This window comes from Leptodactylus fuscus, chromosome 8 (assembly GCF_031893055.1).
Source record: "Leptodactylus fuscus isolate aLepFus1 chromosome 8, aLepFus1.hap2, whole genome shotgun sequence".
Taxonomy (NCBI): Eukaryota; Metazoa; Chordata; class Amphibia; order Anura; family Leptodactylidae; genus Leptodactylus; species Leptodactylus fuscus.
The window spans coordinates 1539489-1551733 of NC_134272.1; the positions used below are offsets into that span (position 1 = coordinate 1539489).

The following is a 12245-nucleotide window of genomic DNA, read 5'->3' on the forward strand; positions in this document are numbered from 1 at the left end:
GAGCCCACAGCACCACCACATCTGACTCCAGGAATCCTTCAGTCTCGGGTTTCCATGAATTACAATGAAAGATTGTGCAGGACTGAATGTGAGGAGGATGATGAGATAGGCGCCATCATGCCAAATGTCAGGATACATCGACTCTGTCCAATATACAATGAGAAGCAGAAGAAAAAACAGGATGTAAGAAGCCACCAGATGCTGCATGGTCCGGACCACTCGGTGGTGAGCTTCCAGGTCGATGGTCCCAGATGTGGAGATGGTTCTCTTCATCCGATGGATGTGTGTGGAGACAGAAGCCAAAATACACGAGGTGATGACTATTACAAGGGGGTAGATGACAAAGTTACTGGCACTAGTATCTGCGGTGTTGGTTGGCGTGGTCGTGTTCACGGTAGAGTCTTCTGAAGGTTTATCCATTTTGGCACTGAGGAAGCTTCCACCCAGAGACGTGAGCTCCACCAGCAGGATTGTCCACGGCACCAGCACATCAATGCTGTTCTTCATCATCGAGAGAAACCTGGAGCTGAAACTCATAACTTTAATGTAGTAGAAGAAGCAGAGACACAAGGTCAACCACGAGGAGGAGCTCGTACAGTACAGAACCAAAGAGTCTAAGATAGAGTCAATGACGTCATCAAGCTTAAAGGAAAAACAAGGCAAACGATGTAGGAGGCCAATACAATGGGTGAGAAGCTCAGAGGGAGGAGGATCTTATCTCTGGTGCTCAAGTGCTGGTGACGGCCCCGGCCACAGCCACAAGGAGCGATATAGTGAGGACGGACATGGAATTCACAGCCAGATCCATAAGTAGGACCAGATCCTGACTCCTGTCTCGGGCGTCTGTGAGTATAAATGGGGCTTGTCTTCTATATGACGGCAGCTGGAGGCTCGGTCAGCTGATTCATTACAGAGAGGTCATCACTCAGGCCGGACTTTACATATATTTACATGGACATTTCCATTGTACTATGGAGAGTAATACGTTTCACGCACTGTTTTTCGCTGGTATACTATGTGTGGACTCAGCTTTACGTCCTACATGGTCCTTATGCAATGTCTGAATTGTTAAGGACTTTAGATTCTCAATGTTGCGGAGCAGAGTCAGTAGAGGAGACATCCACCAGATCACTGTAGATCTGTATTCCTCAGTCATTGATGATTGGCCATTGGGACCTGTATGCCAGGGGTATGGTAGTGCCAGGAGTTAGGCCCAAGATGGTGCCCGAGGTCTCTGGCTTTGTCATGCACTGATCATTGTGTGTCTTGTGTCTTTTTCCAGCTTTCCCAGGTTCTGGGGTGTTGCGGTCATGAAGGGCTTTCACTAATGTAGATGTTGATGGTTATCCTTTCCTGGCCACATCCTAGTGATGGTCTCCAGGCTGGTGGATGGTGGGTTAGGTATAAGGAATAGGCCCCGTTACAGGTGTAGCTCATGGCACTCTCTAGTCCAGGCTCAGAGTAATACACATATATCCAGTGGCAGAACATGGAGCCTCAGTGGTCACAGGGTCCTCTTGCATGGTCTGGATGTTCTTATCCACCTCTCTCTCCGTCTAGGACGTCCTCTGATCTTTTCTGAATCCCTTTCCTAGACAACTCGCTTGGGCCTTGCAATACATCTCACTTTTTGGGAAATTCATGGCCATAGATATGGGTCTACACTGCGCGGCTTTGGAGGTCTTCTCATAGACCAAGAAAGAACAATATCTGGGAGCTCCAGGAGACCAATGGTGCAGGGCAGCTCATGTTTACTGGTATTACCCACTCTCCATGGCCGTTAGCCTGTGACTGAGGGTGGGGCTATTTATTAGCATAGCTCCACCCACCTTCTAGAACATGTCATGTAACAAATGTCTTAGAAGCCCAACATTAGGGACAGCATCGAGACATGCGGCAACATCCAAGTAACCAATAAGACTTTCCATGCGTGGTGATCCCGTGGGACCTGACACGTGGCCTTATATCAGGACTCACAAGGAAAATGTTCAGCTTCAAACGATGCCATTTGTTGGCTTTTTATTGCCAACATATCAAATGTGAACAGGACTGAACCCACAAAGTCTGATCGTCTACCTCTTACCAGGTCTTACCTTAAACTATACGATATTCTCTCCAATCTAGTCCCCGCATCGCCCCCTGACCCATCACCCCATGTATATAGGAAGGAGGAGATCATGGATGATGCATGTATGTACATGTAATGGTTTCCACATATGTATCCCATTGCTGCGTGTTCTTGTGGGTCTGTGGCAGATTATTTGGGATTTCCAGACGGGCCAGGATTGGTTTCTCTTCCAATCTTCCGTTACGATATTATGAAGCCCAGGCTTTCTTACTTCTCCATAGTCTTCAGAGAGTTTGGTCTTTGCCTGAAGACATTTGTATTTTAAGTCATTGCTTTTTATTTTATCTTTTATTACTATTTTTGGGGACCACGTTATAAAGTCTGCCCATTGGGGGAGGGGTACCTGATAACTTATTTCTGAGGGTCATTATCATTACGACACTAGTAAGTTTCTATCGGCTTTGTTATACGGCCACGAGGAATAAAACCCATTGAAGACACTCTCATGGCTCCATGTCCTGAGGGCCAGAACGTTCTACATTGTTTTATTACATGACAGATGTTGTGTCCCAAGCTGTGATGTCATCAGAGTAACAGGCCACGAAATCTGAGAAAAAGAGATCCCGGCGCCTCGGATGTATGGTATAGGGGGCGGTAAGGAGTAGACCCTCCTGTGTGTGGGGGTCGAGGAGCAGCAGATCCCACCCACTGACCACCCGACCATACATGACGGTAATAACCAAAAATCACAGAGATTTGTAAGAAGACGAGATATCGGAGCCGCCAGAGGAGATGATGGAACCACCAATAATCCATATCCATGACTCCAGATTGTTGGTTTATTGGGTAAAGGCTTTTACTTCTTTGTCTAAGTGGAACCAATAAACCATTTACTAAGAATTCTCGGAGGTTCCCATCATCTCACCGAGCGGCTCCAGGATCTCGTCTGTTTCTCTTTCATCTTATGTCAAAAATATTTTTCCAGACTTTGCTTTTTATTTAGTCAATGTAGACTCCCTGTGATACCCCTGAATGATGGGTGGTGGGTGCTGGACTATGGGTGATAGACATGGGTGCTGGATTAGTAGAGTCACCAGTGGACCCTTCATGTGATAGTGGACTATGGGTGATGGATTAGGAGAGTCACCAGTGGACCCTTCTTGTGATGGTGGACTATGGGTGATAGACACGGGTGCTGGATTAGGAGAGTCACCGGTGGACCCTTCATGTAATGGTGGACTATGGGTGATAACTATGGGTGATGGATTAGGAGAGTCACCGGTGGACCCTTCATGTCATGGTGGACTATGGGTGATAGATACGAGTGCTGGATTAGGAGAGTCACCAGTGGACCCTTCATGTGATGGTGGACAATGGGTGTTAGACATGGGTGATGGATTAGGAGAGTCACCGGTGGACCCTTCATGTGATGGTGGACTATGGGTGATAGACACGGGTGCTGGATTAGGAGAGTCACCAGTGGACCCTTCATGTGATAGTGGGCTATGGGTGTTAGACACGGGTGCTGGATTAGGAGAGTCACCAGTGGACCCTTCATGTGATGATGGACAATGGGTGTTAGACATGGGTGATGGATTAGGAGAGTCACTGCTGGACCCTTCATGTGATGGTGGACTATGGGTGATAGACACGGGTGCTGGATTAGGAGAGTCACTGCTGGACCCTTCATGTGATAGTGGGCTATGGGTGTTAGACACGGGTGCTGGATTAGGAGAGTCACCAGTGGACCCTTCATGTGATGATGGACAATGGGTGTTAGACATGGGTGATGGATTAGGAGAGTCACCAGTGGACCCTTCATGTGATGATGGACAATGGGTGTTAGACATGGGTGATGGATTAGGAGAGTCACCGGTGGAGCCTTCATGTGATAGTGGACTATGGGTGATAGACACGGGTGCTGGATTAGGAGAGTCACCAGTGGACCCTTCATGTGATAGTGGGCTATGGGTGTTAGACACGGGTGCTGGATTAGGAGAGTCACTGCTGGACCCTTCATGTGATGGTGGACTATGGGTGATAGACACGGGTGCTGGATTAGGAGAGTCACCAGTGGACCCTTCATGTGATGGTGGACTATGGGTGTTAGATATGGGTGATGGATTAGGAGAGTCACCAGTGGACCCTTCATGTGATGGTGGACTATGGGTGATAGACACGGGTGCTGGATTAGGAGAGTCACCGGTGGAGCCTTCATACGATGGTGGACTATGGGTGATAGATACGAGTGCTGGATTAGGAGAGTCACCAGTGGACCCTTCATGTGATGGTGGACTATGGGTGATAGACACGGGTGCTGGATTAGGAGAGTCACCGGTGGAGCCTTCATACGATGGTGGACTATGGGTGATAGATACGAGTGCTGGATTAGGAGAGTCACTGCTGGACCCTTCATGTGATGGTGGACTATGGATGATAGACACGGGTGATGGATTAGGAGAGTCACTGCTGGACCCTTCATATGGACATATGGAACGTCTTGGATAACAGACTCTTGGAAATCATCCTTACAATTTACTTCCTGTGAACGGTGGAAGCTGCTCATCCCCTAAACATGAGTTTATACATCTTATTATGCTTTATCTCTCGGCCAGATTTCACTACATATGGGCCATGGTGAAGCTATAGAGTAGGGAAGGTCCCAACAAAACCAGATGGTGAAGGGCGGCGGCCACATCGTAGGACATCAGCACCATAGATGGACACACGTCTATGGATATATTGTAGGAACATTGATAAACCTTTATGTACCGCTCTCTAGCCCTGAACTTGTGGGAACATAATATAAGGGTTATTGTCTTATTTTCTAGTTAATGGCCACAGAAGCTCCAACACGTCAATAACATTCTACTGATGATGTCACATTAAGCCTGAAATACAAGAGACACAAGGACAAAACATGTCAGCTGGAAACTTTCTTCATGATTAGGGTTGAGCAATTGAGATTGGAAAAGATCGAATCTTGATAGGCGATCGAGCAAATTTCACGATCACGATCGGGATCGATGGAAAATGATCGGAAATTGGATTGTAAAATCGATCCTGAAATCTCAAGATCGGCTCAAGCCCACTCATTATCAAACATAACCTTGCAGAACTTTATTGTATGTCTTTATCATATATGGAGAGTCAATATATCGTGTGGGCTCCCACATGTCCTTCATGTCCAGCAGCTTTACCCTTCGACCTCCTACTCCAGTCTTGTTTCTTCCTCTTTAGTTCATACAGAGCCGTGAAGCCAACGACAGATACAAGTCCACCAAGCAGGTCTTCTCCTAACCCCTAACTATGGATAAAGCCTGGAGACCAAGGAGCAGCTCAGACATGATAGAACTGGAGACCATTAACCGTCCCCTAAGATGAGTCCTGAGGGGTGATGAAGAAACATCTGCTTAAAGGATTCCTTCAGTTTAGGATTCCCACAGATGAGAAGAGCAGAAAAGACAGTGGGAAATGAGAAGAGGAATATGACGCACGTCCAGTAAGACCAGGAATGATAGGGAAAGGTATTTAAAGCAAAAATGATGACACTGACCAAGATCGAGCCATACAAAGCCAGTAGCCCAATCATGGACTGAATGGCCGCTCGATAGTCTCTCACACGGCTGGTTCCTGACCTGGCCAAGTTCTTCTGAATCTGACAGTTGTACAGTTTGAGGAACCAAGCGCTGCCAATGGTGGTCATCATGATAACCAGGAATGGCAGAAAGTTGAGGATTAGGATAATGTTTGTGAACAACTTAGTCTCGGCATTGGCCTCTTCCATTAGTTCAGACGCAGATGATGTTGAATTTCTCTGGTTTTGATGAGGATTGGGAAAATGTACTGAAATGAAACTGCCCCCGAGTGACACAAGTTCTGCCGATATCACCAACCACCAGACGACCCCACCAATCTGACTCTTCAATGTTGTGAGGACTCCGGGCTGGGAAGGCATGATCTTCATAAAGTAGAAGACACAAAGCACCCCGGAGAGCCACAAGCTGGATGTGATGCTGTACAAGGTGACATATGTGGTGGTGTAGTAAAAACCATCATTCATAATCAGCTCTGGACAAAAGAAATCAAGACTAAAGTTTATGGACAAGATGGAGGTAAAGCATAGGTTGGACACGTTCAGAGGGATCAGGATCTTGATGTAGGTTGCCATGTTATGTCTTCTAAATGTCTTGAGAAGAAGGCAAGCGATGACTGAGAAGCTGGAGAACATCCCACTAATGGCCTCCAGAAATAAAACGACCAGTAAGACCTTCTGAGAAGAAGAATCCATGGCAGGAGATGTGGTGACACCAAGAAGTGGACTGAAGATGGAAACTGCTCAAGCTCAGTGAGTCCTGGAAGGTTTGGGCAGCGATTATCTTCTTACTAAGGACATGTAGAATGGCCACAACCAACCCCCGTCCTGTATCTGCCTCTTAGTCTGAGTTTGAATATATGTAAAACCTCATTGTTGTCCTCCTATGGGTCGGAGGATCTGGCCATGATCTAGACGTGTCCCCATCAATCATCTATTCTGAAAGCTCACAACTTACTGACATTGTTCTTTGTATATTCCAGAGGGGGGAGGGCGATATTGTTTATGTATTTGCTTTTTGTACATTGAAGAAAGAGGTGATGAAGCAGCTGTGCCCCCGGGGAGACTTCTGGACGGCACCTACAGTCCTAAGCACAGCTCTGAGAACCATCACATAGAGAGGCGATCACACGAGGCAAGATAATGCATGACAAGTTCTCAGGATATCAGCCTATATATGGGATGTAGTTCTCCGCACAGCCACTGGGGGGCAGACACCTATAGCAGGTCAGTATGTGACATCATATCACAAAACAATATTATCTCATCTACTGAGGAGACATCTACATGGAGAACCATCCACAGTAACATGGAGACGTGACAAGGGATTGTCTTCACCTGGCGGAAAATAAATGCAAGTCACAGACATCTAGAATTCCCCTCCGCACATTAGAATAAGACGATATCCCGTGACCGGCCCCAGTGTCTTACATGTCCTAAGGATTTACATAAGAGATGATATCTGTGCTGCAAGTAGTAGAAGTAATAATCAGTGTAATGTGAAGAAGAAACGTAGGCGCAGCATTCTGACCTTACCACACGCGCTCACCCCAACCCCGAGTCTAGGAGCGCATGGCAAGGGAAGATGGCGTACCTGCATTTATTTATCCTCCTCCATACACGGCCCCGTCCTCCTCCATACACAGCCCATCCTCCTCCATACATGCCCACATCCTCCTCCACACACAGCTTCCTCCTCCATACACGGCCCCCTCCTCCATACACGGCCCCCTCCTCCATATACAGCCCATCCTCCTCCATACACAGCCCGTCCTCCTCCATACATGGCCCCGTCCTCCATACATGGCCCTGTCCTCCATACACGGCCCCGTGCTCCTCTATACACAGCCCGTCCTCCTCCATACACGGCTCCAGTCCTCCATACACAGCCCCGGTCCCTTCCTCCTCCATACACAGCCCGTCCTCCTCCATACATGGCCCCGTCCTCCTCCATACACAGCCCGTCCTCCTCCATACACGGCCCCGTCCTCCTCCATACACGGCCCCCTCCTCCATACACGGTCCCGTCCTCCTCCATACACGGCCCCGTCCTCCTCCATACACGGCACCCTCCTCCATACACGGCCCCCTCCTCCATACACGGCCCCGTCCTCCTCCATACACGGCCCCGTCCTCCATACACGGCCCCGTCCTCCTCCATACACGGCCCCGTCCTCCTCCATACACGGCCCCGTCCTCCTCCATACACTGCCCCGTCCTCCTCCATACATGGCCCCCATTCCTCTATACACAGTAACATTCAGTGAGAGGCAGAAGCAGATCCCAATACAGAAGAGAATAAAGAGAGGCCGATGTCACAGAAAGGAGACACAATGTGCTAATAAAGTTATTACAAAATGTATTAATGGCACAAAAACTGCCAGAAAATCTGAAGTTGTCGGAGAGTTTCGTTAGACTTTGAGCTTCCATCCAGTCGGCGAGCCCATCAGCCTTTGTTGAATATTTATTCTGCATTTTTTTTACAGTTTTTTACAGATTTGATAATTCTCGATGTTTTGGATGAATCTTCTCTAGAATCTTCTCCCATTCAGGCCGCACTACATAAGACCCTGGTGGTGACTGCCGGGTAATTCATCATCTCCTTCCAGGCATCTTTAAGTCTGGGGTTAGCAAGAATAAGCAGGACGGATTGTACAGGGGTGAAGGCGGACAGGAGCAGCAGAGTCACCCACAACCTGGCCTGGAGCCGCGCAAGTATCCCAAAATACAGGATCAGCATGAGGGTATAGAATATTATATAGAAGAAGAGGCAATGGGCCATTCTCTCCACCACCCGCTCATACGGCGCCGGCCGCCCAGTGTCCTCTGGTTTCATCTGTCTCTTCATCTTCTGACTGTGTTGTTTCAGTCTCCATATAGTACATACGGTACAAAAGAGTAATATGGTGAAGGGTATGGTGGTCACCGCTACGGCAGCGATATTAAATCCCGACGTGTTCTCTGCTAGAATCGTCAAGACTGATAGACGAGCGGCCGTGATGTTTCTAGGACCGCTCTGAGAAGGAATGAGTAGTAGACTGGCGCACGAGCCGAAGATGAAAGACACAACTTCAACCACCAGCAACATCCAAGGAACAACAGAGTGAAGATGGAGCTTGATCCAAGAAAGTCGTCTGATCTGTGGTATCTTGACATAATAGAAGGCTCCGAGGCTGGCCGTGAGCCAAGCACAAGAGCTGATGCTAGACAGCAGTAATATGATGTACATGAAGGACAAGTCACCTACAGATGAGGCTCGAGGACCAGTGAGCTCGTCCAGGAAGCCAGAAGATACTAGAAGGCCATAACTCACATTGGAGATGCCGAGACCCAACAAGATCTTATTGCTGCTGCTCATGGTCTTCTGTCTGTGGAAGTCGTAGAAGATGACGGAAATGATGAACACGCTGTTGAAAAGTCCAAACATTGTTTCTAGAAATAAAGCAATGGCCGGAGCCACAAGGTGCGAGTTATTACAGTCCATGGTCTCAGGAGGAAGCCGTGCCGTCCTTATCACACTTGTCCCATAAACACAAAAAAGTCTTCCTAGAATTCGCAACACAAAGGATGGACCAAGAAAAAGGGACCCGATGAAGCGTCTTGCCTTGGTATAATTTCTGCACATGTCCCCAACTCTCCGGGGTACGGGGTGGACTTGTCACCATTCATGGATCCTCCTGCAGATACATCTCATCCATGTGACAATTCTCCTGCCGATCCCTTTTTAAAGAGAAATGGTTGGTGGAGATTCTGGACAATTCCTACTTTCCATCTGGTTCAGGGAAGGACGTTTCTTAGAAGAACTGGATTTACATATATGCAAATCCTCAAAGTATTAAATTCCTACGGACTCTCTTATGTAACGTGACAAAAAGACCGATGTTATGCAAAAACATCCCAGAACCTTCATGACAGTCACCTGAACCTTGTCCTGCCTCATTATACAGTGGCCTCCAACTCTGGACCAAACCTTGTGCTCTCTCAAGGCGCCTCCATTCTTCTGCAAGGTCAACATGTGACAGATTCCTCATGGTAGATTGTTACTAGAGATGGACCAACCTCATGAGATTCATTTCACTAATGTTCCTGAGATTCGGGGTTTGGCCCTTTAGTTCATTTCCTTCCAAACCAGAAGTTCTGCTATTACACTCAGGGGTGGTGCCGAAAATAGCAAACTCTTATACTCGGCCGCCGTTCCATTCCTGGGATCTTTGTGAGATTCAGTGGTTGGCTTCTTCAGGCTTCTTTGTGTCATCATGTCCCCTAGACGCTCAGCATGTCACATGGTCCTCCTGAGAACCAATCACAGGCCTTCACTGTGACCCCGGACAGAGGCACCCCCAGGAGAGGGGGACAAGTGTTATGTCTCCTCACTACCCTGCACCTCCTTAGAGATGACCCCAAGGTAAAATAGTGCTTTGTGGGTGATGAACTCCAAATGTTTTGTTTTTCCATGAACCAGAAACTTTTGGAAATTTTGAGCTAAATCTGATTCATCCCTAATTGTCACCCAGGTGGGGCCATCAATGAACATGGGGAGGAACTGGAAAGGAGATCCATTGTAGACAGAACGGAGTCTGTAGGGGATCGGTCAGATCTGTGTACACTGAGCAGCAGTCATCCCCTCACTCCTTGTCTATCTTTACCCCAGAAAGTTGTGTAGTTACATTTGTTGGATTCCTCCTTCTTTATTACTTGTCTCCACCAGTTCTCTCCACGATCTTAGAGGCTGATATTTTAATATTAACCAAAGCCTCTTTCTTCATGCAAAGGATGACAGACCTTCGAGATATCAGAAATGATGCAAAAATTGTGACCTCTAAAGATTTCCACCACTTTCCTCAAAAGGGGGTCTAATGAGACGTCTTGGGGCAGGGCCGTCAACCCCATCATGATTTATACCAGTAAATGGAGCCTGAAAGCCACGTCGGCGAGGAGCTGGAATAGATCTCTGTACAGACACAAGGGCCCCGGAGGATTCATGCCAGGGTGGCGGGGCAGGGGTTGGCAAGACCAGGATAGACATTGGTCCTTATATATCAGGCTCTACGTGGGCTCAGTTATGTGGTATACAGAGATAGAAATCTGGAAACCATTTGGTAAGGAGACCCTCTGTAACTTAGCCCAAATAAGACCAAATAGAACCTAACCAAGGCTCTGACGTGTGATGGGACCCTCTGCCACATATCAGGACTGAGGCGCGGTGAGAAGGATGTACCTACAGATGTAGCAGAGCTCACCATGAATGGCTCCTATGGTTGGTGTGGGACATAAGACTGCAGCAAGTGATCAGAAGAAGAAGTCCTACAGAACTCAGGGGACATATGGTGGGCACGCTCCGAGGGATCAGGATCTGCTGTAGGTAGTCTTATTATATGTTCTAACTTCTGTAAGAGAAACACAAGCTATCCCAGAGAGCCGGAGAACGACCCGGTAATGGCCTCCAGAAGTAAAATGACCAGAAAAAACCTCCAGTATTAGAATCCATGGCTGGAGATGTCGTCACACCAAGACAGAGGCGACCTTCTAGTCTGTCGTGAAGATGGAAACTGCTCAACACATTCAAGCTCAGTCTGTTCTGGAAGGTTTGGGTCAAAGATGATCAACTTACTGTATCTTACTGGAACTTCTACTTATAGGGCTATATGGTCTCTTCACACCATCTTCTAGATTCCACCTTCGAGGCTCATGATTTATATTCAGACCTGATCGTGTCTCTTGTTTCATTACCTTCAATCTTTCTTCTCCACAGTCATTTTCACTTTAACCAGCCCCAACTCATTGTATAGGAGCCACTTCATTGATTCCACCATATCGGGATGTTTTTCTCTGGCCCCCACATTCCCCGAGCAATCCCTTCTATTGGGTTTTAGCACAGTTATGTTCTCCCCCATTATTCTAGACATCTAATCAGTTTCATAACAGAGAACCACTAAATGTGAGGTATTGATACCTGAGCCTGTATCCTGTTTTGTCTGGTGTACCCCAAAACCTGTGCCAGATCCCATATGCTGTAGTCTGCTACATGCTTTCCTGTCATCTCCCTATGCAATGTCTGGAAGCTGTGCCTGGTATCTACTGGTCCTCATCCCATTCACTTCTGGATCCTGTTCCTGGCATCTCGTGAATCCATGTTTAGGACCTCTGCCTGGTTATTGCTCCAACTGTCTCCTGGTTCCATTTGTGGATGTTTTTGCTTCCAGTTGAGGTCTACTGTGTCGCTTCCTCCTATGCCATGTCCTGCTCTTTCACGTTGGTGTTTTTAGACAATCTAGTAACACTGCTGAGGATCAACAACCCTTTAAGACTTTGCTGCTCCTTTATAGATTTCTAATTTGACCTTAGTTGGGTAAAGGATAACACTAACCCTAATTATCACCCTGGTAGGCACACCGCCACCAAGGGTACTGTGAAAATCCTGGTATGTTCCTGCACCTAACCACCTAGTGATGGTGGAGTACTGAAGCACCCATAGGCTGGTATTATTTCTGGGACTGTGTACCATCAATGTTCTTATAGTATCTGACCTGGCTCCTGTCCGGATCTTCTGACTGTGTGTGCCAGGGGTCTCCTCTGTGGACT

The 12245-nt window shown here is 47.5% G+C and overlaps 1 protein-coding gene across 1 annotated transcript; it reads right to left on the minus strand.

Annotated features, from left to right (window-relative positions):
- Positions 1–5432: 5432 nt before the first annotated feature.
- Positions 5433–6359, minus strand: LOC142216827 (taste receptor type 2 member 40-like). Its single transcript, XM_075284864.1, has one exon. It carries the CDS (start codon positions 6357–6359, stop codon positions 5433–5435), a length of 927 nt encoding a protein of 308 aa, XP_075140965.1.
- Between the last annotated feature and the right edge of the window lie 5886 nt (positions 6360–12245).

Bases quoted from the DNA above. Each gene is read 5' to 3' on its own strand.
- LOC142216827 (XM_075284864.1), bottom strand. From the start codon at position 6,359: ATGGATTCTTCTTCTCAGAAGGTCTTACTGGTCGTTTTATTTCTGGAG.